Source organism: Dermochelys coriacea, chromosome 6 (genome assembly GCF_009764565.3).
Source record: "Dermochelys coriacea isolate rDerCor1 chromosome 6, rDerCor1.pri.v4, whole genome shotgun sequence".
Taxonomy (NCBI): domain Eukaryota; kingdom Metazoa; phylum Chordata; order Testudines; family Dermochelyidae; genus Dermochelys; species Dermochelys coriacea.
In genome coordinates, this window is record NC_050073.1 from 20,968 (window position 1) to 47,879 (window position 26,912).

Below are 26,912 nucleotides of genomic sequence, written 5' to 3' on the forward strand. Positions count from 1 at the left end.
CCTGGCTGGGTGGGGAATGGGGGGTGCAGGGTGGGGAATGGGGGGTGCAGGGTCACACAACTGTGATGGAGAATGGGGGTTGCAGGGTGACCTGGGGGGTGCAGGGTGACCCAGGCGGGATGTGGGGAATGGGGTGTGCAGGGTGACCCAGGCAGAGCGGGGAACGGGGGGTGCAGAGTGACCCAGGCAGGGCGGAGAATGGGGGGTGCAGGGTGACCCAGGCAGGGTGGGGAATAGGGGGTGCAGGGTGACCCAGACAGGGTGAACTGGGGGGTGCAGGGTGACCCAGGCAGGATGTGGGGTGTTCACCTCATTGTAATCCAGGGAGGAGTCATTGCAGAGGGCACAGATAGTGGCCAGTTCAACTAACCCATCGTACTGCCCAGCCTTCACATGCTTGTCATTCTTCAGCCTGCAGAAACACAGGGTAGGGGAGTGAGGGGGAGATGAGATGTGGGGAAGAAAGGGAGGTGCACAGAGATGGGGAAGGGGAGGGAGGGACAGGGACACACAGAGATGGGGAGAGAGGGGTGCACAGAGATGGGGAAGGGGAGGGAGGGACAGGGACACACAGATGGGGAGAGAGGGGTGCACAGAGATGGGGAGAGAGGGGTGCACAGAGATGGGGAAGGGGAGGGAGGGACAGGGACACACAGAGATGGGAAGGGGAGGGAGGGACAGGGACACACAGAGATGGGGAGAGAGGGGTGCACAGAGATGGGAAGGGGAGGGAGGGACAGGGACACACAGAGATGGGGAGAGGGGTGCACAGAGATGGGGAGAGAGGGGACACCAAGTGGCAGCAACTGAAGGATGATGACAGGTTGCCCCAGTGGGGAGGTCAGCGGCAGAGTGGAGTCATGGGGATGGTGGGAGTGTGGGAGTTACACAGTGGCTGAGGATACTGGGGGTTTGGGTCATGGGAGATGCTGGAGTTAGGGATGTCAGGGGTCATGGGGGATGCTGGGGTTGGGAGAGTCAGGGTGTGACATCCTGTACTGCTATGTTCAACACTTTTATATGGTTATGATATAATTTTGTACAAAGTATACCTTGTGAGGTATTATTTGGAAACTCATAATCTGCTGAACATCATTGTCCTGTTAAAATGTATATAAAAGCACTGCATGTAAAATGATGAGCTTTTACTATAAGTGTGTTGCTAAAATATGTTGTAATTCTGGAGAACACCCATAGACTTGGTGGAGGATTCTGTGCTCCTTGAAATCTTTAAACCATGGTTTGAAGACTTTAATAGCTCAGACATAGGTGAGAGGTTTATTGCAGGAGTGGGTGGGTGAGATTCTGTGGCCTGCGTTGTGCAGGAGGTCAGACTAGATGATCATAATGGTCCCTTCTGACCTTAATATCTATGAATCTATGACTAGCTCTCCAGAAAAAAACAAAAAAGACTGAGCACAAGTGCTCAAGAGCCATTATATGTTTAATCGGGCATTCAAAAGAAGGGGGAAAGGTATAGGTAAAAGAATTTACAATTCATATGAAGGACAGTTTACAGACTACATATGCAATGGAACTGCCTAACCCCATGACCCAGCAAGGATTTTTCCAGCACAAGGGGTTGGGGTATAAGAATAGAGAACACACAACACACAAATTATATCTCCTCCCCCACTTCCACTCAAGGCAGCAAGATCACTTGAAAGACAATAGGACAACTGGGGGTGGGGGTAGTACTCCTGGTTGGGAGGCTTTCCAATTAGCACAGACTGCTGAAAGTTTTTGGGTGAGAGAAACCTTTTTGGTTTAAAACTATTAGCCTGGGTAAAGTTTAGGAAATAGATGCGTGTTTATCTTGTATTTCTTCTGTAACCCATTCTGACTTTTGTGCCTTAACACTTATAATCATTTAAACTCTCTTGTTCTCTGGTTAATAAACTGCTTTTATTGTTTTATCTAAACCAGTTGAAGTGTTTGGGGAATTTCTAGTCAGGTTAACAAGGCTGCAGCATGATCATTCCCTTTGATGGAATGACGGACTATTCACAAGCATACACTGTTGGGGTGGGGGTCCTGAGCAGTGTAAGATGCACATTTCTCAGGTGCAAGGCTGGGGCTAAGAATTTGCAGGTCATAGTTCAGGAGTGGTTGGGAGCACATTCATGTAACTTTTCTGGGAGTGACTGTACATGCTAATGGCTGTGTGTGCGCAGAGTCTAGAGAAGCTGCTTGTCATTAGCAAGGCCATGTAAGAGGCACCGTGGGCTGGAGAGTTAAGGGAACACAGCAGTTTAGTGGTTCAGGTTTTATCCTGGGGCGTGTCACACAGGGTCATGGGAATGTCAGGAGTCATGGGGCATGCTGGGGTTAGGGGGATGTCAGGGGTCAGGGGGTACTGGGGTCAGGGATGTCAAGGGCCATGGTGGATGCTGGGGTCAGGGTATGGCAGGGGCCATGAGGGATGCTAAAGTTGGGAATGTCAGGGGACGTAGGATGTCAGGGGGATATCGGGGGTCACTCACACTTCTCCCTCAGGGGCGTAGGTGGATCCGGTGATGCTCAACTCATTCAGGGAACAGACATCTCCCTCCACCTTCTCAACTACAAACATCTGCCAAAAGACACAGAGAGACAGGGTCAGGGCTGGCGGCCCAAGGAGATGCAGGTCAGGGACACATGGAGGGGCTGTCCGGGGGTGGGGGGTGGCACCCCTTACCTTGCACACAGACATCTGGTTGGTAGTGAGGGTGCCAGTCTTGTCAGAGCAGATGACTGAGGTGCAGCCCAGCGTCTCCACGGATGGTAGGCTCCGGACAATGGCGTTCTTCTTGGCCATGCGGCGGGTGCCCAGGGCTAGGCAGGTGGTAATGACCGCAGGGAGACCTGCAGGGGAGGGGAGCAGAGGTTAACGTCCAGTGTGTTACCATGGAGTCACTGCCAGGGCCTGCTCTGGACTGGGAAAGATCAGGGCTGGGAAGAGCTGGAAACTGTTCACCTCCAGAGGGCTGCAGATGGACACTCGGCCCCTGGAATGGCTCTGAAGGGCAGGCCGACCCTAGGCCCCACAGCCACACAGACTGACCTTCAGGAATGGCGGCCACAGCCAGGGCCACGGCGATCTTGAAGTAGTAGATGGCACCACGGATCCAGGAGCCGCCATGGACGGGGTCATTGAAGTGGCCGATATTGATGAGCCAGACAGCCACGCAGATGAGCGAGATGACCTTGGAGAGCTGCTCCCCGAACTCATCCAGCTTCTGCTGCAGGGGCGTCTTCTCCTGCTCCGTGGCTGCCATCTCATCCCGGATCTTCCCGATCTCGGTGCCCACCCCTGTGGCAATGACGATGCCCACAGCCTTGCCAGCTGCCACATTGGTGCCCTGCAGGGGGAGGCAGTAAGAGACGTTGGCAGGGGAGAAGGAGCAGCATCACCAACAGGGGGTATGCATGGAGACCCTGTGGAGCCCAGAACAGGGGACTGGGGCAAAGCTCTGTCTGGCCAGCGTGGCTGGGGGCATTGGTGACCCCCAAGGGCAGGTCTCTAGTCTGGGGGCTCTCTGGCTGGGTGTGGGGTGGGGGTAACCCAGGGGTAGCTCTCTGGCTGGGTGCAGGGCGGGGGAAACCTGGGGGTAGCTCTCTGGCTAGATGCAGGCTGGGGGTGACCTGGGGGTAGCTCTCTGGCTCAGTGAAGGTTGGGGGTGACCCTGGGGGTAGCTCTCTGGCTGGATGCAGGGTTGGAGTAACCCAGGGGAAGCTCTCTGGCTGTGGTACAGGGTGGGGGTGACCTGGGGGGTAGCTCTCTGGCTGGAGTGCAGGGTGGGGATGACACAAAGCGGGGGATTTTCTTCATGGTTTTCTTAATGGTTTGCATGAACACTGTGGGTGCCTCAGTTTTCCTGTGTGCTGCATGTGTAACAAGGGGGTGGGTGAGGGTATTTGTTGTTGCAGAGGACGATGTATGACTTCGCCTAACAGCCTGGATCCAGACAATGGCCTGGAGATTGGGTACCCTAGCAACTGGTGGCCGTGAGCCCTCCCCACCCTCCAGCTTGGAAGTCAGCCAGTTCAAGCCACTGGGAGGACAATGGGTTGAGGAGAGAGGACCCCGGTGACCTGACCAGCCAGTTCCAGCCAAAGGGGAACAAAGGATGGAAGAGAGGAGGTCCCAGGCAGTACCAGCAAGAGATTTTAGCAGGTATGGGGTACTGGAAAGACTTGGGGCTAGCCCCGGCCCTCAAGAGATGGAGGTGGAGCTGTGCTCTGCTCCTTAAAGGAGCAGAACATGGTTAGGGAGGGCATTCATTCTGTATATGGCTTTAACAGCATAATGAATATGCTAACAAACTTAAACAAAGGTTTTGTTTAAATTTGTTAGCATATGTATTGTGCTGTTAAATTGGCCAGGAGACCTCAAGAGGGGAGGAGTGGGAGAGAGGGGAACGGAAGGTGTTTAAACAGTGTTTTTGATTCTGTTTCTCCCCATTGGTCTGAATTATCCATGACATTCATACTGCATCACATCAAGTCCAAATCATTAGAGGAATGCTTGCACTGACAAAAGGATGTTTGGATTCTGATGTCAGCCCAATTCTGCAGCCTGACAGGAATCAGGTGTTGTCCCCAGTGTACCTAGAATTCTTTAGAGCCAAACTAGTCTAACAAGCATTTTGCTAACTGGAACTGGAGCAGCAAAACAAAGAAAACAAATGCCTCATTTTCCCTCTTTATGGGTGAGAGAACTATAAATGAAGATTATAATGCCAGACACTGATGACCTTAAACCAGCTGCCTCAGGAATCTGCCAAGAACTCTGCTGAAAATATGTCCCTCCTCTTAGCAACGGTGCTAAGATGTAACACACATCTGCCCATTTTTAGTCCAACGAAACTCCTTCTGATCTGACAGCTCAGGCATTGTCAGTTTCATCCAGAACAATTTACAAACTTGGAATCTAATCCTGTAAAACCTTAATCATTTGATCAATCCCATTGAAGTGAATGGGCCTATTTGCATGTCTATGGACCACTTTTGTGGTAATAGTTTCAGGAGTCTGTTTTGTTCCTATAAAGGAAGTTGAATCTCCCATTGAAATGCAATGTTTGGGTACAATACCATAATGCAGTTTAGGATACAGTTCTACTTAAAATTTGTTTTTTAATAAGTCATACATATGCTGAAATGGCTCCTCACCTAACTCCCATATTCCATATAAACAGACTAAAATACTACATATTGTGGGGGAAAGTCAGTAGTTAAGCATGTTGATATTTGTATATCCAACAGCCATTTTATCACCGTACTGGAAAATATAGCTGAACTTAATTTTCTATAAAAAGAAAAGGAGTACTTGTGGCACCTTAGAGACTAACAAATTTATTAGAGCATAAGCTTTCGTGAGCTACAGCTCACTTCATCGGATGCATGAAGTGAGCTGTAGCTCATGAAAGCTTATGCTCTAATAAATTTGTTAGTCTCTAAGGTGCCACAAGTACTCCTTTTCTTTTTGCGAATACAGACTAATACGGCTGCTACTCTGAAACCTGTCATTAATTTTCTATGGAATTTGAAGAAAGTTTAAGAGCCCCAATTGTTTTCTGTGTTAATCAGCGTGAACCTGAAAAAAATACATGCCTTCTAAGAGAAAAGAATCAGTCCACACTTACTGAAAAAAAAATCCTTCTAACTGATATTCAGAAGAGTGCTACAAGACACATACATAACCTCATGAGTAGAGGAGAGGATACCCTCCTGTGACTTGCACTCCATATGATTTTAAGAAAATATGCTAATGAGTGTGAATATAATGTAACTGGAATATGCTTCATGCAAAAGATCTCATGTAAGGTATCATACATCTGATGAAGTGGGTTTTAGCCCACGAAAGCTTATGCCCAAATAAATTTGTTAGTCTCTAAGGTGCCATAAGGACTCCTCGTTGTTTTTGCAGATACAGACTAACACGACTACCATGCTGAAACCCATTACAAAGCTTATAACCTACTGAGTGTGATCATCCTATTTGTATAAATGTATCACTCTTGTATCTGAAACTAGAAATATTAAATACAACTCTGAGTTCCTATTGTAATTATGCAAAGTGTGGGCCATTAATGGTGGTTTGGAATCTTGATGGCTCCCATCAACTAGGACAATTGGTTGTAAATGGCTCTGTTTACTTGCAAGCCTTCCTGTGAGTCAGGCCAGGAAGAATGAAGGCTTGGGGTCTCACAGGACATGTGACCATGTCACCTGGTACTGGAATCCATCTTAAACCTGGTGCTTTTCCATTTAGAAGGAGGGGTGGGGACCCAGAGAGACAAAAGATTCCCGCCTTGTGCCAAAGCTATATAAGGGGGTGGAACAGAACAAAGGAGGTTCCAGTCATGAGAAATCCCCTAGTTACCACCTGAGCTGAAGCAAGGACTGTACCGGGGAAAGGATTGGGCCCAGACCAGGAAGGTCTGCGAAAGAAGCTTATTGGAACATCTCTGAGGATGATATTTTATCTGTAATCAGTTTCTTAATGTATTAGGCTTATACTTACGTGTTTTGTTTTATTTTCTGTTATTACTTGGAACCACTTAAATCATACTTTTTATTCTTAATAAAATCAGTTTTGCTTATTAATTAATCCAGAATAAGCAATTAATACCTGGGGGAGCAAACAGCTGTGTATGTCTCTCTATCAGTGTTACAGAGGGCAGACAATTTATGAGTTTACCCTGTATAAGCTTTATACAGAGTAAAACAGATTTATCTGGGGTTTGGACACCCATTGGCTGGGTGTCTGGGTGCTAGAGACAGGAGCACTTGCTAAGCCATTTTCAGTTAAGTCTGCAGCTTTGGGGGTGTGGGTCAGACCGTGGGTCTGTGTTGCAGCAGGCTGGTGTGTCTGGCTCAACAAAGCAGGGTTCTGGAAGCCCAAACTGGCAGAGAAAACAGGCTCAGAGGTAGTCTCAGCACACCGGGTGACAGTCCCAAGGGGGATTCTGTGACCCAACTTGTCACACCTCCCACATAATGACCAGCAAAATAATAATAATAATAATTAATAATAAAATTTCAAAGAGGCAGAGGTTCACAGATTTGAAAACCTAAAAACCGGTGTTATGCTTTGAACTACCTCAGCACATACCAGGTTTATAAACATTAAAAAGTTAACTGCAAAGGAACATTGAAGCCCATTAACCTGAATGTGGGCCAGCCAGTATGCCCTCACGGACTAAAGGTGCAGTCACACCTGAACAGCTCAAAATTAACCTTGCCCCCTTAGGCTAAATGGAGTCATGTCTCTGGCTCCATCTCTGTTGTTACATAATAGACAAAACTCCAGTGGGGCCTGATGCTGGCACATAGGGTCTCAGGTACATGGTGTGATTTCTCAGAATCTCTTTTGGGACTAGTCATGTAGGTGAAATAACTGGTACTTATGATTATGCTATTTCTATGCATGTGTATTCATCTTGGTATTTGAAGTTATGAATATTAGCTATGTTTACTACATGTTTGCTCCATGACAAAGATCAGATGTTTGCTGACTTTCTCACGAGTCAGCAGCCTTTGATACCTGTGGTATAAGCAACATAGCCCTTGCTTGAGTGGTTTTGTTCTTTCCTCTCCAAATGTCAAAGCCTGTTCTCATTGAACTCAATAGAAAAACTCCTTTTGATTTCAATGGGAACAGGATTTGGCCACAGAGATCAGAGAATGTAATTTTGATCAATTGCTTATCTGTCCAGAGACAGTTCTTATGAATGTTCTGCCAGGCTGGTTTTGATTTCCCCTCCTGTACGTCATGCTGAGGAAAATAATAAAACAATTTGGGCTGTAGTCCTATCAAGATGTACATGGCACACACAGTTCTATGCCTCTTTTCCATCAAACTCAGATGGTGCAGCATCTTTGCTTTCCTAGTGCCTGGCGGAGAGCAATACTTAGGCAAGCTGGCAGAAGCTTAATTTGGACATGAGGGAGGCACTGATAGCATGTTAAGGGAAAGTAGGGTGATTATCCCTCCTATCCTTCTTTCATTTAAGAATTTTTCAATTTGGAGTGCTGCTGGATCCTCAATGACACCTGGAAGTACAGGTGGCACCAGGGGCCCAAAGCATAAAATTTTAGACATGTAAGGGGGGTGTCGGAGGGGATGGGAAGAGCATGGGAGCCCTGGGCTGGGGGCAGGGCAAAGAGGAGTCACATGGAGGGTCACTTGGGGAGGTCACATGCCCTCCTTTGTGTCCCTCCCATGAGTATAGTACGGGCAAGAAATGATTTCTACTTGCACCACTGGTCCCAGGTGATCTGTTTGCCAAGGACTGAACACAAAGGACATGGAGGGGCCAAGGGGAGAGGTGATATAGGAAGCTTGGCTGGAAGGAGGGGGCTGCTGGACTTGGGGGAGAGAGAACAGCCGGAGCCCACCTGGATGGGGACAGACCCAGCTGGATGGTGCTGAGACTGGCCAGGCCCGAGGGCCCTGAGAACTGCCTGTGCTGGGTTCAGATGCTCAATAAACCTCCTGTGTTACGCTGGCTGAGTCACTGGAGGCTACAGATTGGGGGGCATTGCTCCCTATGGGCATGCGGGCCCTGGGGGGCCAGAGCGAGTGGACTCCATGAGAGGACCCATGGCAGAGGCACGCATGCTGAAGGCTCAGAGAGGTGCAGTTCCAGGAGGCGCTGGAGCCCAGGGCTTAACCCCCGAGAGAGAGTGGACCCCCAAGAAGGGCTGTCACACTGAAGGGGGTTCCTCCCAGGGGCCGTACGGAGCTGAGAGAGAGCACAGGGCCTGGGAGTCCATGACGGGGGTGACCTGGGGGACAGCTCTCTGGCTGGGGGGAAGAGGGGCAGCCCTCAGTGTGGGGGAAGCGATATTCAAGCCCTCATGCAACACTCACCGAGAAGAGCATGTTCTTCTTGTCCTGGTTGACAGCACGAGGGTCTGGGACAGGGTCCGTGTGCTTGATAACCGAGACAGACTCACCTGGCAGGAGGAGCAGAGAGAGCTGAGCACACGGGATGAGGGCACCAGGAGTCCTGCCATACAGACACCCGACATCCCCACTACATGGACAGATAGGCACCCACAGACACAAACGGGCCCAGACACACACACACACACACACAAGGAGCGGAACAGGAGCTTAGAGACACCCTCCTCCACCCCAGCGAGACCCACTCACCCACCAACAGACAGATAGACAGTTAGAGAGGCAAATTTCAGAGTAGCAGCCGTGTTAGTCTGTATTCACAAAAAGAAAAGGAGTACTTGTGGCACCTTAGAGACTAACAAATTTATTAGAGCATAAGCTTTCGTGAGCTACAGCTCACTTCATCGGATGCATCCGATGAAATGAGCTGTAGCTCACGAAAGCTTATGCTCTAATAAATTTGTTAGTCTCTAAGGTGCCACAAGTACTCCTTTTCTTTTTTTAGAGAGGCAAAGTCACCCAGAGAGACACCCCCACCCACACACAGTGACACCCACACAAACACCTCCCAGACACCCCCCAACGTACACCCTCCCAGACACTCACAGACCTGCTACACTGGCTACTGTTACCCCCCAGGGCTACAGACTCATAATCACAAGCTTGAATTTCTCATGCCTGCCCCGCAGTTCTGTCCCCCGCAGACCAGATTTGCCGTCCTTAGGCCCACAACCCAGTTCTTCTCCCACCAGCCCAGCCCCCACCCCAGTTCTTTTCCCCTCAGCCCAGCTCCCAGGCTGGTTTGCCCCGCAGCAGGCCCTGTACCTGTCAGGATGGACTGGTCCACACGCAGGGTGGTGGATTTGATGGAGATGATCCGGATGTCAGCTGGCACCTTGTCACCCACTGCAGGGAGAGGCACAGGACACGCTGTGATGGATGGACATGGGGGAAGGGGTGTCCCCACTACCAGAGTCTGGAGGGCAGACCCTGCACCCCACCCCCTCTCAGCAGGGCTGCAGGGAACGCTCAGGGCAAAAGGGTGAGGAGGCTATGTGACTTTGGCCCAGCTCATCCCTGGGGTACAAGGCACTGAATTCCCCAGGGCCAGGATTGAGAGTGTTGGAGCAGCAGCTGGGGGGACACGGCCCCTGGGTGTCAGCAACACAGAACACCAGGAGACCACACTGAGGGAGGGAGCTAGACAGCCAGGGGTGTGGAGGAGGTTAGACAGGGAGAGGAAATGCTAGATCTTTTCTCCCTGTCCACCCCTAGCCGGGGCACCAGCCCCGCTATTCCAGAGGGGATCAGGCCCCCCAGCAGTGTAACCCTAGCTGCCCCTCTCCGCTGGGACCCTTCCTGTCAGCTCAATAAGTGTCTCCCTCCTCCCCCTCCTTAGTGCCCTCTATGTCCTGCCGGCCATGTCCTCGTAACCCTGGCTCATCACATTCCTGCTGCCCCGGCCGCTTGGCACTGCCCATAGAAGGAGCGCCCAGCGCCTCAGCCCCCCCTCTTTGCCCAGGGGCTCTCAAGGAGATGGCGAGGTCAGGGCTCCCGGCTGGCTGGCTGGCATGGCTGGGGGGCACTGGGAAGGGGGATATAAGGCCATCCCCCCTGCCTGCAGGGAGGGGTGGAGATGGGGCCAGGGCGGGGGACACACAGTCTCTCCCCCCAGGCGGGGGGGGGCAGTTGGCTGAAGGCCAGGCCCAAGAACACCTGTCACTGAACAAGTGCAGCGCAAAGGGGATTCCACGGGGCTCCGCTTTCAGCCGGGGCCAGGGACTGTCTGTTCCCAAACACCCGCCTCCCAGCCCAGGGAGAATGAGGCTGCGTCTGCCCCACGAGCCGGGGTCAGAGCTGGCCGGGGCCAGGCAGTAAACAAGTCCGAGAGCTGCTGGGAGGTCCTGCTCAGCCAGACCCCACAGCCCCAACACCCTCGCAGAGGGGACGGGTGAGGAGCATTGGCGACCCTCCAAGGGCATTGTGGGTAATCATGGCAACAGCATGGTTGGGACGTCACCCCGACCCTTCAACCCTCAGCACTTAGGGTGAGTTTAACTGTTGCCCGGGGATGCCCCGTGCCATTTGCTCCATGGTGCCTTCAGCACCTTGATGTGCTCACTGCCACACACTCACCAGCCACCTCGGCGATGTCGCCGGGGACCATATCCCGGGCCTTGATTCTCTGCACAGACTTCCTGTCTGCGCGGTACACCTTGCCCATCTCGGGTTCATACTCCTTCAGGGCCTCGATGGCGTTTTCAGCGTTCCTCTCCTGCCAGGGCAGCACAAACAGTCACGCCCATCTGCCCACAGCCCCCCGGGGGCTGGGTGAACTGAGACCCCCTCAACCGGCAATGAGATGTGGGTTGGGTTGCAGTTGGCTGTTTATACAGCAATCTGTCACTTGGTGTTGAGGTGCGGCCAGCTCTGGGGTGGGGCGCGGGGGCTGTTTACACAGGGGCCCATCACCCTGTGCCAAGATGGAGCCCCGTTCTGGGATGAGACACTCACGTCAGTGACCACTTCTAAGTCTCCTGCACTATCTCCTGGGTCACTTCAGCAGTCTCCCATACAGATACTGATCTGGCCTGACCCTGCTTAACACATAGAGGAGATGGTCGCTGGCCCCTGGTTACCTGCCAGACTCCTACGATGGCATTGGCGATGAGGATCAGGAGAATGACAAATGGCTCCACGAATGCAGTGACCGTCTCCTCGCCTTCCTCAAACCAGGCCAGCACCTATGAGGGGCAGAGCCACAGCCAGGTCACGTCTGTGTGAGCTAAAGAGCTCCCATGCACAGCACAAGTCACCCTTCCCACCCCATGGCTGGAGAGCTACAGCCCTCCCTTCCCCTCCTTCACAGAGCTACACCCTCCCACACACAGAGTGCTACACCCTTCTCACCCACATGGCCAGGGAATTACAACCCTCCCTTCCCCTCTTCCACAGAGCTACACCTTCCCACACACACCCACGCACCCTTAAATGCTACACCCCTTCCACCCACAGCCATAGCCCCAAAGCTTCACCATGACCCTCCCCACACAGAGTTCTACGCCCCTCGCACCCACATGACCAGAGAGCTACACTCCTTACTCCCCCTCCACCTCCACAGAGCTACACCCTTCTCACCCACATGGCCAGAGAGCTACAAACCTCTCCCCACTATACTCTCCCACACGCACACACAGAACTACACACTTACCCAGTGCTGTACCTCTCCCCTCTCCTCCACAGAGCTACACCCTCCCCCCATAGAGAGCTACACCCACCTAGACACACAGCCAGAGCACTACACCCTTCACACCACATAGCAAAAGTGCTACACCTCTCCACAACTCTACATCCTCCCCCCGAACACACATACAGTTCTACACCCTCACTCTCTCTCTCTCACACACACACATAGTGCTACACCCCTCTCCTTCCCCACCTAGCTACACACTTGCACACCTCCCATAGACGCCCAGAGCACTACAGCTTTTAGACACACAGCCAGAGCACTACACCCCCCCTCCACAGCCCAGAACTATATGTCTCTCGCTCACATACATCCCACACAGATCTCCCCCCCCCCACACACACACACTGCAAATACTACACCCCAGCTCATCACTCGGAGCATTATAGTCCTTCCCATTCACACACACAGTGCACAACACCCTACCTCACACTCCCACAGGTAGCTACCTAGCTCCCAATACTCATTCCTCTCTTGGGTATTTCTATTATAATGAAGTCTTGTCCTAGGTGCTGCATAGACCTCAACTGAGATCAGAAGTCCCCTTAAGCCAAGTGCTGCACAGACCCTGCCCAGGATCCAGGGATGTATGGGGATGGATGGATAGATAGATAGCAGTAGGGATATACTACCGACCACCTGACCTGGATGGTGATAGTGACTGTGCAATGCTCAGAGAGATTAGAGAGGCTATAAAAATAAAAAACTCAATAATAATGGGGGATTTCAACTACCCCCATATTGACTGGGTACATATCACCTCAGGAAGGGATGCAGAGATAAATCTGCTTGACACCTTAAATGACTGATTCTTAGAGCAGCTAGTCCTGGAACGCACAAGAGGAGAGGCAATTCTTTATTTAGTCCTAAATTGAGCACAGGATCTGGTCCAAGAGGTGAATATAGCTGGTAATAGTGACCATAATATAATGAAATTTAACGTCCCTGTGGCAGGGGAAACACCACAGCAGTCCAACACTGTAGCATTTAATTTCAGAAAGGGGGACAACACAAAAATGAGGAAGTTAGTTAAACAGAAATTAAAAGATATGGCGCCAAAAGTGAAATCCCTGCAAGCTTCATGGAAACTTTTTAAAGACACCATAATAGAGGCTCAACTTAAATGTATACCCCAAATAAAAAAACATAGTAAGAGAACCAAAAAAGTTCGTGGCTAAACAACAAAGTAAAAGAAGCAGTGAGTGGTAAAAAGGCATTGTTTAAAAAGTGGAAGTTAAATCCTAGTGAGGAAAATAGAAAGGAGCATGAACTCTGGCAAGTGAAGTGTAAAAATATAGTTAGGAAGGCCAAAAAAGAATTTGAAGAACAGCTAGCCAAAGACTCCAAAAGTAATAGCAAAAATGTTTTTAAGTTCATTAGAAATTGGAAGCCTGCTAAAAAACCAGTCGGGTCACTGGACGATCGAGATGCTAAAGGAGCACTTAAGGACAATAAGGCCATTGCAGAGAAACTAAATGAATTCTTTGCATCAGTCTTCACGATTGAGGATGTGAAGGAGATTGCTAAACCTGAGCCATTCTTTTTAGGTGACAAATCTGAGGAACTGTCCCAGATTGAGATGTCATTAGGGGAGGTTTTGGAACAAATTGATAAACTAAACAGTAATAAGTCACCAGGAGCAGATGGGATTAACCCAAGAGTTCTGAAGGAACTCAAATGTGAAATTGCAGAACTACTAACTGTGGTTTCAGAGTAGCAGCTGTGTTAGTCTGTATTCTCAAAAAGAAAAGGAGTACTTGTGGCACCTTAGAGACTAACAAATTTATTAGAGCATAAGCTTTCAATAAAGTGAGCTGTAGCTCACGAAAGCTTATGCTCTAATAAATTTGTTAGTCTCTAAGGTGCCACAAGTACTCCTTTTCTTTTAACTGTGGTTTGTAATCTATGATTTAAATCAGCTTCTGTAACCAATGACTGGAGGATAGCTAATGTGATGCCAATTTTTTAAAAGGGCTCCAGAGAAGACTCCGGCAATCACAGGCTGGTATGTCTGACTTCAGTACTGGGCAAACTGGTTGAAACTATAGTAAAGAACAAAATTGTCAGACACATAGATGAACATATGTTGGGGAAGAGTCAACACGGTTTTTGTAAAGAGAAATTATGCCTCACCAATCTACTAGAATTCTTTGAGGGGGTCAACAAGCATGTGGACAAGAGGGATCCAGTGGATATAATGAATTAAGATTTTCAGAAAGCCTTTGACAAGGTCCCTCACCAGAGGCTCTTAAGCAAAGTAAACCGTCATGGGATAAGAGGGAAGGTCCTCTCATGTATCTGTAACTGGTTAAATGAGAGGAAACAAAGGGTAGGAATAAATGGTCAGTTCTCAGAATGGAGAGAGGTACATAGTGGTATCCCCCAGGGATCTGTATTGGGACCAGTCCTATTTAACATATTGATAAATGATCTGGAAAAAGGGGTAAACAATGAGGTGGAAAAATTTGCAGATGATATAAAACTACTCAAGATACTTAAAAGTCCCAGGCAGAATGTGAAGAATTACAAAAGGATCTCACAAAACTGGATAACTGGGCAACAAAACGGAGGTGAAATTCAGTGTTGATAAATGCAAAGTAATGCACATTGGAAAACATTATCCCAATTATACATATAAAATGATGGGGTCTAAATTAGCTGTTATCACTCAGGAAGGAGATTTTGGAGCCTTTGTGGATAGTTCTCTGAAAACATCCAGGTTTCAGAGTACCAGCCGTGTTAGTCTGTATTCGCAAAAAAGAAAAGGAGCACTTGTGGCACCTTAGAGACTAACAAATTTATTTGAGCATAAGCTTTTGTGAGCTGTAATAAATAAATAAATAAATTTGTTAGTCTCTAAGGTGCCACAAGTACTCCTTTTCTTTTTTGAAAACATCCACTCAATGTGCAGTGGCAGTCACAAAAGCGAACAGAATGTTTAGAATCATTAAGAAAGGGATAGATGATAAGACAGAAAATATCATATTGCCTCTATATATATCCATGGTACGCCCACATCTTGAAAACTGTGTGCAGATGTGATCACCCTATCTCAAAAAAGATAAGGATCACTTGATGATTACCTGTTCAGTGAAAACAGCATGGGAGAGGTTTGCTGCTTGTCATCAGTAAAGCATTGTGAGAGATAATCCATTTTAGTGAGTTAAGAGGACACAGCGGTCCCACAGTGCCACGTTGCACCCCAGGATCTCGTCATATACCCTATCTATCTATCTATCTATCTATCTATCTATCTATCTATCTATCTATCTATCTATCTATCCCCATCCACGCAATCTAATCTAATCTAATCTAATCTATCTCCATACACACTCATCAATCTATTTTATCCCAAAATAGCTTCCATTTCTGGCCCATCCCCTCTACCTGGTCACAATCAGCTTGGTTAGCTGCAGGTTTACTGCGCCAGGGCTCCTGAGGTGATTGGGGTGTCACCTCCTGCTGCTCTAACTCAGGGAATAACTGGATTTCACACACCCCCTGCACAGCTAGGTGCACAGACATACCCCACCCCTACCAAGCAAAGCACTCCTGCACAGACACACCCTCAGGCATGCACACATGTGCAGCAAAATGCACACCTCCTCAGACACAGGGGCCAGCTCTCTAACTCCCTCCTGCAGCAATACAGCCACAGGTGTGTGCACACACTCACACAGACCCCCCCAAGTGTCTCCCACTTTTGCACAGACATCAGCCCCCTCTCCCCCGCCACCCGCCAAACACACACAGTTACACATAGGGATGGGGCAGCCTTGCCCAGGCTGGGCCCAACTGTGCCCACTCAGGTTTCATCTAAGGCCCAGTGAGATTGAGATCAGTTTACAGGCCTCTTGTACTCATGCAAGCGGACGGGGGGCCCAGCTGTCGCCACCCTCCCCCCCAGTACATATCAAGATCAAGGGGACATGGGAGGAGGGCTAATGGAGCCACATGGGGGGAGAATCACTGTGGGGAGGGGCTCCTCTCCCCACCACTGCCTGTCCAGGCAGGGTCTCCCATCCTTTAACACCTGCCAGATGCAGCCCTGGGCCTCCCTCCTTCCACTCCCGAGCCCTGGCTCCCTCCTTCAACCCGCAGCCCTGGCCCAGCTGCCGACACTTGAGATGCTGCCTCTCCAGAGCCGATACTGAATCCTTCAAGACTGAATTCCGGGCGGGCCTGGGCCAGGCCTCCGCACAGAAAGGTCATGGTGAAGGACGATGCAAGACGACTCCCAAAGCCTGCTCCCCTCCTGGCCTGAGGAGCCCTGGGCCCCCAGCACCTCTGCCACAGAAATACAGCGTGGGGTCTGGACAGAGCGGGGTGGGACCGTACCCCTGGCCCTTCCCCAGGGACACCTGTCCCCCAGCATCTCCCAATACTTTGCACAAAGGAGTGATCCAGACTTCACCCTGCCCTGCTCAAAAGGGGTAAACTGAGGCAGAGAGAGCCTGTGGCAGGGTCAGGAATAGAATCCAGAAATCCCGACTCCCAGCCCCCCCTGCTCTAACCACTAGACCCCACTCCCCTCCCAGAGCCAGGGATAGAACCCAGGAGTCCTAACTTCCAGTCTCTACCCCAATGGGTGTCCCAGGACATACCAGCCTCTCACACTAAATTTTACTCCTCAGTTCCCATGTTATACACAGAGAGCTCCCTTCCCACCATAGCCTCTCCCCAAGCCCTCTGGGACCCCCCAGTCAATCATGGAGCTGCAGTGCTCTGGGACCCCCCCAGTCGCCCCCACTACTCATGACAAAGATGCAGCCTCTGCCCAGCTGCCTGGGACTCCCCAGCTCTCTGGGACCCCCAGCCCCCCGTCACTCATGAAGGAGATGCAGCCCCTCCCACACGCTGGGACCCCAGCCCCCCGTCACTCACAAAGGAGATGCAGGCCGCCAGCAGCAGGATTCGCACCAGCAGGTCCTCAAACTGCTCTACTACCAGCTCCCAGATGGACTTGCCTGGGGAGTGGGGCAAAGTCAGGGAGCAGCAGGGATTCCCCCCCCCAGCAGGGATTCCACCCCTATTTTCCTTGGGTGTTGGGGCACAGTGGGTCAGAGGCAGGGACACCAAGTCACTAGGGTGCCAGACCTCCAGGACTGTCCTGTAGTCACCAGGAATTAAATATTGTGTCAGGTGATGAAAGCTCCAGGAATCCATGCAACCAAAACGGGCAGCCCTGCAAGTCCCAGGGGGTGGAGCCAGAATGGGGATCAGAGCTGGGGAGTCAGGTTGTGAGGCAGGGGAGGGCCTTGAGGCACTGGGTTGAGAGTGCTGCCCATAGGGCTAGTTATAGGGCAATGGAGGGCACTGGGCTATTGGAGGGGGCCGTGGGCCCTGAGTTAATGGGTGGGGGCCCAGGGTTTCTGTTAGAGAGAGGCTGGGGCTGGCTTGAGGATGTGGCCCGGTGGTGGCTGCCTTGGGCTCTGGCACTTTGTGGTTTTGGGGACACCAATGGCAGGGACTCACCTTCCTCTGCTGGGAGCTCTGACCAAGGAGACACCGCCGCAGGAGTGAAGGAAGAGAGGAGAAGAGGCTGGTTAGCACCGTGAGCGGGGAACCCCTGGGGCAGAGTGCATGCTGCAAGCGGGGGAGATAGGAACGAGCCCCAGATGAGGGGACATGCCACACAAACAGGGGCCGATGGGTTCATTGGCCTGGGGCACAACAACCCAGCCCAGGGTCGCACAGGACATGGGGCCTCAAACCCTGGCGCCTTTGCCAGGCTAAGGGGAGAGTGTGTGTGTGCATGACACACTGAGACACACACAGGGCTGACAGGAGGAGGAATGGGGGGGCAGAGCCCCCAAAAATTAATGGGGTGAAATGGGAGAGGGGTGGGCCCAGCTGAAATGAGGTACTGGGGCCCTACGTTTCCCTAGCTGGGGCTGCACAGACATGCAGAGAATGGAGTGCACACATGCCCACTGGTGTAAACACACCTTAAGACATGTAAACATGCCCTCACAAACGTGAACACACCTACACACACATGTAACACACACCTACATGCTTGTGAACATGCCTTCACACATACAGAAACACGCCCATACACACCTATACACCCTCAAACACACACATTACCACACCCTCACACACATAGATGCAGCCAAACATATTCGTTCACACACAAGTACTCACTCACACACCCTCCTGCGGTTACCCAAGCTGGGCTGAGTGTTCCCAAGCTCGTTGGCCTGCTGCTCTGGGACCTACACCAAGCCCAATGGGGCTGGGGGGTGGCAGGAAGCTGGAGGGTATGGTGCGGTTGGGATCATGCCCATCCCTAATTGCAGTCTGAGCCACCCATCACTTCCACACATGCTGGCCCAGCACATGACTTTCCTGCCCCACTGGCATTAGGGGGTCCCCTTAATCCTGTGCCAGGACAGGAAGCGCAGCGTGAAGGATGCCCTCCACCCCATGCAGCATCTCTGGTGTCCGATCCATTCCAGAGGGAATTACAGGCAGGTTATTCTTAGCCAAGGAGCAGCTGCCTTGTCCCCAGGATGGCTGGGCCTTGCCTGTGTCTGCATCTTTGGCTTCTCTGTGATAGGCTCCGACCCTGACTCCGATACATGGCTCCCCGGGCTCTGATACGTGGCTCCCCGGGGCTCCGATATGCAGCTCCTGGGGCTCCAATACATGGCTCCCGGGGCTCTGATACGCGGCTCCTGGGGCTCCAACATGCGGCTCCCCAGGCTCCGATACACAGCTCTGACCCTGACTCCAATACGTAGCTCCCCAGGCTCCCACACGCAGTTCCCCTAGCTCCGATATGCAACTCCCTGGGCTCCAATACGCGGCTCTCTGGGCTCTGATACGTGGCTCCCGGGGCTCCAACATGCAGCTCCCCAGGCTCCGACACATGGCTCCCCAGGCTTCGACACATGGCTCCCCTGGCTCCGATACGCGGCTCCCTGGGCTCCATTACGCGGCTCCCTGGGCTCCAATATGCGACTCCTGGGGCTCCGATATGCAGCTCTCCTGGCTCTGATACACGGCTCCCAGGGCTCTGATATGCGGCTCCCGGGGCCCTGATATGCGGCTCCAGGAGCCCTACTGATTCTTGCCCTGACACCCAGCTCCCCTCACGCTGCTACACCCCTCCCAGGGCCCAGTGGCTGATGCCAGCCTCACTCAGTGTCTCTTGCTCCATCCCTGCCTCTCTGTGTCCAGCCAACCCCATGTACCCTTAGTCACCTGTTCCATTCTCTCCATCTCTGTCTGCCTGCTTCTGTCTCACTCCGCAGCCCCAGACATTTCTCTCTCCCCCCCACCCCATACACAATCAAACTCTCTGTTCCTCATTCTCCATCCTTCTTCCTTTCTCAGTCTCTTTCTCGCTCCACCTCTCTCCTCTTCTTCTCTCTCTCCATCCCGGTGGCTGGTCCAGCCGGGTGCATGAGGATGCGGGGCGCTGCCAGCACTTACCGTTGGGGCCATATTTGTCCAGGTTCTTCTTCACCTGTTCAGGTGTCAGGCCAGAGTTCTCACTCACACCAAAGTAGGCCAGACACTCCTCCACGGTCTTTGCGTGGGAGTTCTCCATGGCTGCCCCACCAGCGCTGTAAGCCCCGTCCCCCCCGGGCTTGGCCTGTCTCTGCTCCTCACAAGCCCCAGCCGATCAGTTGGTCTCTGAGCGTCTCCCACCTCGCGTCCCTTGCCGCTCAGCAGACCATGGCCCTCCTCGGCACCCAGTATCCGACAGGGGAGCCCACCCAACCTGTCCCGGTATAGACACCCTCAGTGGGGACTGGGGCTGTCCCTGGTCCTTATGAGGGAGCCCACGGGGCAGACTCCCGGGCCCCGTCCCTGTGCTCCCATTGGGCAGCTGCCCTGACATCACAGCAGGCACCGGCACACATATGGCATTCTGCGCAGGGAGGTATTTTTGCTGACTTGAGGCAGCGGGAGGGAGGCCGAGAGGTGACTTAGGAGAGTGGCTGAGGCGGCCACACACCGAGATGTCACTCAACGTCTGCCAGCTCCTTGGAAGAAACCTCCCCCGCCGATCCTGCTCCTTGGCTCCTTGCGGGTTATTTCTGTCCCTTGGCCATAATGGACACATGCGGCTCAGGGCTTGTCTCACTCACGTTTCCTCATCCTCACCCCTTTCCCTCCATCCATGCCTCTGTTCCTCTGTTTACCCCCCAGCTAGCTGACCTCTCGCGCGGGCCATCCATAGCCTGCACCCGCTGGCCAGATCCCTTATGCCCCCCTCCAGCTACCCAGCCAGCTGTGCCACGAACTCTAGTCAGCAACTGATCTAGATCGACCCACCCGCTGTCTGCCTAGATCCCCGCAGGCCGCTCCAGCTACCCAGCCAGTTGTGCCACGAACTCTAACCAGCAACCCATTTAGATCGACCCACCCGAGGGAAGGGCCGGCAGCCCCAGGTCTGGGGGAGGATGGAGGGCTGTGAGCCGGTGGGATCCCCTCTGTGGGGGAAGGGCCAGCAGCCCCAGGGCTGGGGGATGGGGCTGTTAGTCAGGGGGGATCCCCTCCATAGAGGAAGGGCTAACAGCCCCAGGGCTGGCGGGGAGCTGTGAGCTGGGGGGATGCCCTCTGTGGGGGAGGGGCCAGCAGCCAGCTCCAAATTGAAACTCAGAGAAAACATTAAGAACATTCTCACTTCATCATATCTCTCCCCCCTTCGAGACTGACTGAGCGGGGTCACTGTAGCCGGTGACCTGGGGAAGTTCGAAGCCACCAACGTACCCATGGATGCCCCAGCATCTCTCCCATTCCTTGGTGGGAGTTACACCAGGCCCTTCCAGTTTTACGCCCTCCCTTAGGTCAGGTGTGCTCGATGGCACTCGCAGGCCGCATTTGGGAAGGTTTTTGGGGCCCGTGTCATTTTGCCACCCCAAAATCCTTGGGGTTCAAACTGGGATCAGGTCTTCTCCCAGCACTCCAGTCTGGAGGGCTGTAATTTGGGCTTTCCTGATTAACAGCCCCCATCTTGACCTTGGCCACCCTCTGACTAGGTGTCTCTGTCACCCGCTGCTCGGCATCAGCCCCTTTCATTGGATGCAACCACGTCTGGGCAGAGGGGTCAGGATACACAGTAAAGCGCCACCCAATAGATACGGCTGCAGCTTTTTAAGGACCTGCCCCATGGCCAGGCATTTCTTCTCTATGGCCGCATAGTTCTGCTCCCAGGGCAACAGCTTCTTGCTCAGGTACCCAATGGGGTGTCTCTCCCCCTTAGCATCAGTTTGCATCAGCACCATGCATCCGAGGCATTGGTGAACACTGTAAAGGGCTTGGCAAAATCTGGTTTACCAGATTTACAAGGCCCTGGATTAGAGCCTCCCTCAGTGCTCAGAGAGCCCTCTGGCACTGCTCGGTCCAGACCACCTCATCTGGTTTAACATTCTTACATAGCTCAGGGATGGGGGCAGCTAGGGAGCTCAAGTGGGGTACAAACCTCCGGTAATACCCTGCCATCCCAATAAAGGTCTGGACCTGAATCTTGGTCTGGGGAACAGGCCAATCTCTGATCGCCTCCACCTTGGCCAGCTTTGAGCTTAGGCAGCTGCTCCCCACCTTGTGGCCCAAGTATGACACCTCTGCCATCCCCACCTTACACTTTTCAGCTTTTACCGTCAGTCCTGCCTCCTTGAGGCAGCCCAGTACCCTCCTCACCTGGGACATGTGTTCCTCCCAGGTCTGGCTAAAGACACAGTTGTCATCAGTGGACTCCAGGGCCAAGTTCTCCATCCCGCTAAGTTATACTTCCCCTTGGGGAGCCCATTCCTGGTGCAGGAATCCCTTCTCCCATAGGAATCTTTCCCTGCAGCCTTCCCCAAGGGAATTTGCAGTGCTGTGGCCAGCAAGTTCCCTCAGCTTCTCCAAGGTGGGATCCTTCTGCAGCTCAGTCTGGAATTCAGCTGCTGGGGGAGGGAGTGGGACCTGTTCCCTCTCACTGGCTGGGCCTGGGGTCACAGCCATGCTGAGCCCTGTCCCTGGTAGCTCCCTCCCTACTGTGGGATCACTTCCCCGGCAAAGCTGGTTGGCAGCCGACCTGCCCTGCCTGTGGGTCCCACAACTCAGCTGGGGTCTCAGCTCCCCACATGCTCAGCACTGCCCTTGCTGTCCCATTGGGGGTAGGCAGCGAGCTCTCTGCTCTCCTTACAGCATCAGAGCCAGTGTGAGCCCCCTCTCCAGTGTGCAGGGGGGCGGGGAGCATCTCTGCATCCCACCCAGCCCCAGGGCTCTGGTTACAGGCAGGCAGGTATCCTGAGCCTAGCAGCTCCTCTCCCCTGCCAGCCAGGTCATCTGCATTTTCGCTGTCCATTTCCATCTTAGCCAATTGTTTCCCTGGATTCAAATTCAAATCCTTGGCCGTTACAGGAACAGGGTCTGGATCCTGTCCCAAAGAGACACAGTCACCCCCCAACAGGGTCTCACAGCTGATATCCTGGAGAACCCCAACTACCAGCCAGTCCGACCCCTCCTGTGTCTGCACAGGGATCTGGGCCATAGGCAGGGCGAGGGGCTTCATCCAGAGGACCCTCACCCAGGATCCACAGCCCCTCAGCATCTCGTGGGGTTGAATCACCCCACCCATTGGGTTGACGGCGTCTATGGCCTTGGGACCCAGCAAGAGAGCTAGACACCAGGATTTTTCCGCAGGGTCCCCCTGGTTCAAATCACCAGCCTGCTCAAAGACAGTGAGGTGGGCATCCACATCCCCCCCTCCTTAATCAGGGGCAACAATTTAGTATCGAGGTTCCCTGTGGAACTGGCAACCTGGGGCCTATCCCCACTCACCCGTGGGAGGTCCCCTATGCCTCTCTGCTCCACCATCGCCAGTTCATGCTGCTGCTGCTGCTCTTGTTCAGGCTCTCGCTGTCTCTCACAGTCCTCTCGCTCCTTCAGACTCAGCTCCAATCCCATCCATCTCCGATCCCCTGATGGGGAACCCGATCATGGAGACCCCCGTCTGGTCAGGGACAGGAGTCTTGGGGATGCCTGGCTACCTCTCCAGCTGCTCCCAGATCCTCTTGTGTCCCCATCTGGGTCAGGAATCTGCTCCTTAGGGGGTCATCATCATCTAGCTGCACGATTAACTGTGCTTTGGTGAACTTTCCAATGCGTAACCCTTCTTTTTGCACAGGGTTACAATGTCCTTCTTAAGGAGATGGTGATAAGCCATCACCTCGCTGTTCCCAAGTTGCTGTGGACTCGCAGGCCTGTGTGCTCTCAGCTCCCCACAGTTTCCAGGAGGAACCCCTAGTGTGCCAGCCCTTCTCCAGGTCACCATCTCTCTCCCAGGGTCAAGCCACAGACTCCTCCGCCCCTGAGACTGCTCACCGCAGTCCCCAGGGGGACCCCATTACTGCAACAGTCCCTCTCACTGATCACATACTCCCAGGGGTTAAGCGTAGCTTCTTTGCCCCCTGAAACTGTCCCTCTCTGAGCCTTCAGCACGCTTGGTCCTCATTAATCCCCCTTTGTTTTACTGCTCCCCAGTCACTTTATGCAAGAAGCGCCATTCACGGGGTGCAGTACATCCCATCGCTGCCACCAGTTGTCACGGAGTCCCAAGGCGACACTCTGGAACTGCTCCCTACGAAGCCAGTCAGGACTCTGGGAAGTCTCCTCTCTGGGAGCAGACTGTCACCAGGGCAAGAAGCTCACACAGCTTCCACCTTCCTGGGTCCGACGTAGGAGCATTCAGCATCCCCTGCCCCACTATGCGCTTCCCACAGCCAGTTCGCACAGGCAGGGCTCCTGGGGAGCTAGAGTGCCCTGCCCCCCAACTCCACAGTCAGATGTGACTCTCAGCCAGCCAGTAAAACAGAGGTTTATTAGATGAAGGAACACGGTCTAAAACAGAGCTCGTAGGTACAGAAAACAGGACCCCTCAGCTGGAGTCCACCTTGGAGCCAGGGAGGCCAGACCCCGGGTCTGGGCCTCCCTTGCTTTCCCCAGCCAGCTCCAAACTGAAACTTTCCAGTCCCTTCTCTGGCCTGCAAGAGGCCACCTGATCTCTTTGTTCTCCAACGCCTTCAGTTGGCACCTTTGCAGAGGAGGGGCCCAGGCCATCAGTGGCCAGGAGACAGGCTGTCAGCCATTCTCTGTGCAGACACCATCACACTGGCCCGCTAGGGCTCTACAACAATCACACCCCCTGATCCCACCACCTAGATACTTAAGAAATGACTAGGGGAAACTGAGGCACCCACACAGTATTCAGAGAAAACATTAGGAACATTCCCACTTCGTCACATAGGGGGCATGGATGCTCGGGGAGATGGGGTCAGAACCAGGGCACGGCAAATGGCCTGGGGTCAGGGATGCTGTTGTGGGGCAGAGCGGGGCATTAGGAAATGAGGTGGTGAGGTGACGGGGGAGGTGGGCTGGAGGACAGGGTAGTGGTGTGGGGGTGGGGGGAGCAAAGCTATGGGGCTGGAGTCTCAGTGGGGCTGGTGGCTGGGATAGGGGCAGGGCAATGGGGCTGGGGGCTGGGCTGGGGGCAGGGTAATGGGGCTGGAGACTCAGTGGGGCTGGAGGCTGGGCTGGGTAATGGGGCTGCGGGCTGGAGGCTCAGTGGGGCTGGGGGCTGGGTTGGATGAAGGATAATGTGGCTGGGTGCTGGTCTGGGGGCAGGTAGTGGGTCTGGAGTCTCAGTGGGGCTGAAAGCTGGGATGGCGCCGGGGTAGTGGGGCTGGGATGGGGGCAGGGTAACAGGGCTGGGGGCTGGAGGCTCAGTGGAGCCAGGCAGTGGGGCTGAGGGGTGGAGGCAGTGGTGGATTAGCCACTGGGGAAATGGGCACTTGGGGGGCCCCAGAAAAATTGGCACCCCCGCACCCTGACCCCATTTCCCCACTCAGAGTACTGGGCTGGAGGATGGGCCCCACCAAAGGCTAAAACCCGCCTCTGGCTGCGCGGGGGCGCAGCCAGCAGCAGTAACGGGATCAGTCATTAGCTGGCTCAGCCCCGCTGGGCACAGCAGCATAGACAGGGCTTAGGCGGGCGGCTCCGGGAATCGTGTGTGGGGCAGTGGGACCTGGCAGCAGGGAACTAGGGCACGGGCCGGGGGGGAGGGGTACAGGCTGGGGATGGATTCTGGCCGGGGGTGGGGAGGAGCAAGGGCGGGGGGGGGTCCTGGCCTGTGGTCTTGAGCTAGCCCAGTGGGATCCCTGTGTCTGGGCCATGGTCATTGATGGGGCATTTATCAGCCCCTGGGGGGGCGGGGAGATGCGGCATGTTCCATGGGAATCCCATTGCACCCATACTCCTCTCCAGCAGCAGCCTGGGGGCTGGGCAGCCAGTGAGTCAGGGCCCTGCTCCCCACCTCCATGGATCCATGCTGAGCCAGTCTTCATTGCCCCCAGCCCCCCATGTCCGTGTCCCCAAGGGAACTGCAATCCCAGTCTGCCCCACCCCTGTGGCCCCCTGACTGGCTGCTCCCTGTCCTGTCCTGAGGTGACTGGCCCCAGCTGGGATATTCGAAGGGGAGGGTGGTGATGGAGGCTGATTTATTGGGTGTTGGCAGGAAAGTTAATTTATGGCTTATGCTTCATGAGGATTGGGGTGGCTTGTCCCCACCACAGATCCATGTACTCAGTGACCGGGATGGCACAGTTGCTGAGGGTCTCGTGTCAGCACCTGCCCCCTCCAGAGCAAGGGATAGAACTAAGGAGTCCTGACTCAAAGCTCCCCTCCCCCCCCAACGACTAGACCCCCACTCCCCTCCCAGAGCTGGGGATAGAACCCAGGAGTCCTGGCTCCCCCACCCCCACCCCAATGACTAGACCCTACTCCTCTCCTAGAGCTGGGGATATAACCCAGGAGTCCTGGCTCCTAGGGGAGTTGAAGGGGAACATTAATCTTCCAACCTAGTGGGGCATTTCCATCTCGGACCCCATTTTCAAAGCCTCTGAGTCTTCCCAGAGACAGTCCAGCAGCACAGATCCCTGCCCCCCACAATTCCCTGCCCCCCACGCAGCCCTGTCCGGCTCTGGCAGCGCGCTTTGCTGTGAATGGGAGGGCAGATTTGGGTCTCAGTCACACCAGTTGAATCCAGAGTCAAGTCTGAGTCTGCTGATTGCACTGAAACTGAGGAGCTGCTCTGAGTGACCAATGCAGCAACGCTGCCAGAGTCTGCAGAGAGCCTAAGCCCTCAGACTTACTTCCCTTCCCCCGGAGGCCGGGAAGAGAAGTGTAATTCAAGCAGCAGCTGCTGCCTGTCCCGGCTCCAGTTACCCACACAACCTTTGCTGTTTGGCCATGTCAGCGCCCACAGGGGAATAGGCTGGGGGCGGGGGGAAGAATCATGCTGGGGGTGGTCAGAGTGGGCCTGTGACCCCCAGCTCTGCAGGGTTGGGGGGTGGGCTGGCTCCCCACAGCTGTTTCTCTTTCTCACTCACACACACACACACACACACACACACACACACACACACACACACACACACAGATGGCATCAAACTCCAGGCCCTCTTGGTGCCGGGGGTCTCTGAAGCAGACGGGTTGCCCCCACCCCGGCTGCTGCAGTTGGGACCACAGCCCCATGGGCCAGGTGCTGGAGAGAATGACAGACAGCTGGATGTGGGGGGGTGGGGGGGAAGGTAAGCACTGAGTAAAAGGAAACTGAGACCCAGAGCTATGAAGGGGCTGATCACACCGAGATCTGGGGCACAGCAGGGAATAGAATCAAGGCTCCTTTCCCCCAGTCCCCTCCTGGATCTGGTGGGAGAGCCCAGGAGTCCTGGTTTCTGAGGTGCACCCATGTCTGACTTCGAACCAGGGTGA

General features: G+C 53.6%; 1 protein-coding gene across 1 annotated transcript in view; it reads right to left on the minus strand.

The window, feature by feature from the left end:
• The window catches only part of ATP2A1 (ATPase sarcoplasmic/endoplasmic reticulum Ca2+ transporting 1), a 32,824-nt gene extending 15,201 nt beyond the window's left edge, over window positions 1–17,623 (minus strand). Inside the window, exons 1-10 of the mRNA XM_043516074.1 lie at window positions 17,613–17,623; window positions 17,022–17,104; window positions 11,530–11,634; window positions 11,027–11,165; window positions 9,716–9,796; window positions 8,858–8,943; window positions 3,044–3,341; window positions 2,678–2,844; window positions 2,484–2,572; window positions 310–412 (exon numbers count right to left, since the gene is read on the minus strand). Coding sequence (XP_043372009.1) covers window positions 310–412; window positions 2,484–2,572; window positions 2,678–2,844; window positions 3,044–3,341; window positions 8,858–8,943; window positions 9,716–9,796; window positions 11,027–11,114 — 912 coding nt within the window. The 5' untranslated portion in view covers window positions 11,115–11,165; window positions 11,530–11,634; window positions 17,022–17,104; window positions 17,613–17,623. The remainder of the gene's footprint in view (window positions 1–309; window positions 413–2,483; window positions 2,573–2,677; window positions 2,845–3,043; window positions 3,342–8,857; window positions 8,944–9,715; window positions 9,797–11,026; window positions 11,166–11,529; window positions 11,635–17,021; window positions 17,105–17,612) is intronic.
• Between the last annotated feature and the right edge of the window lie 9,289 nt (window positions 17,624–26,912).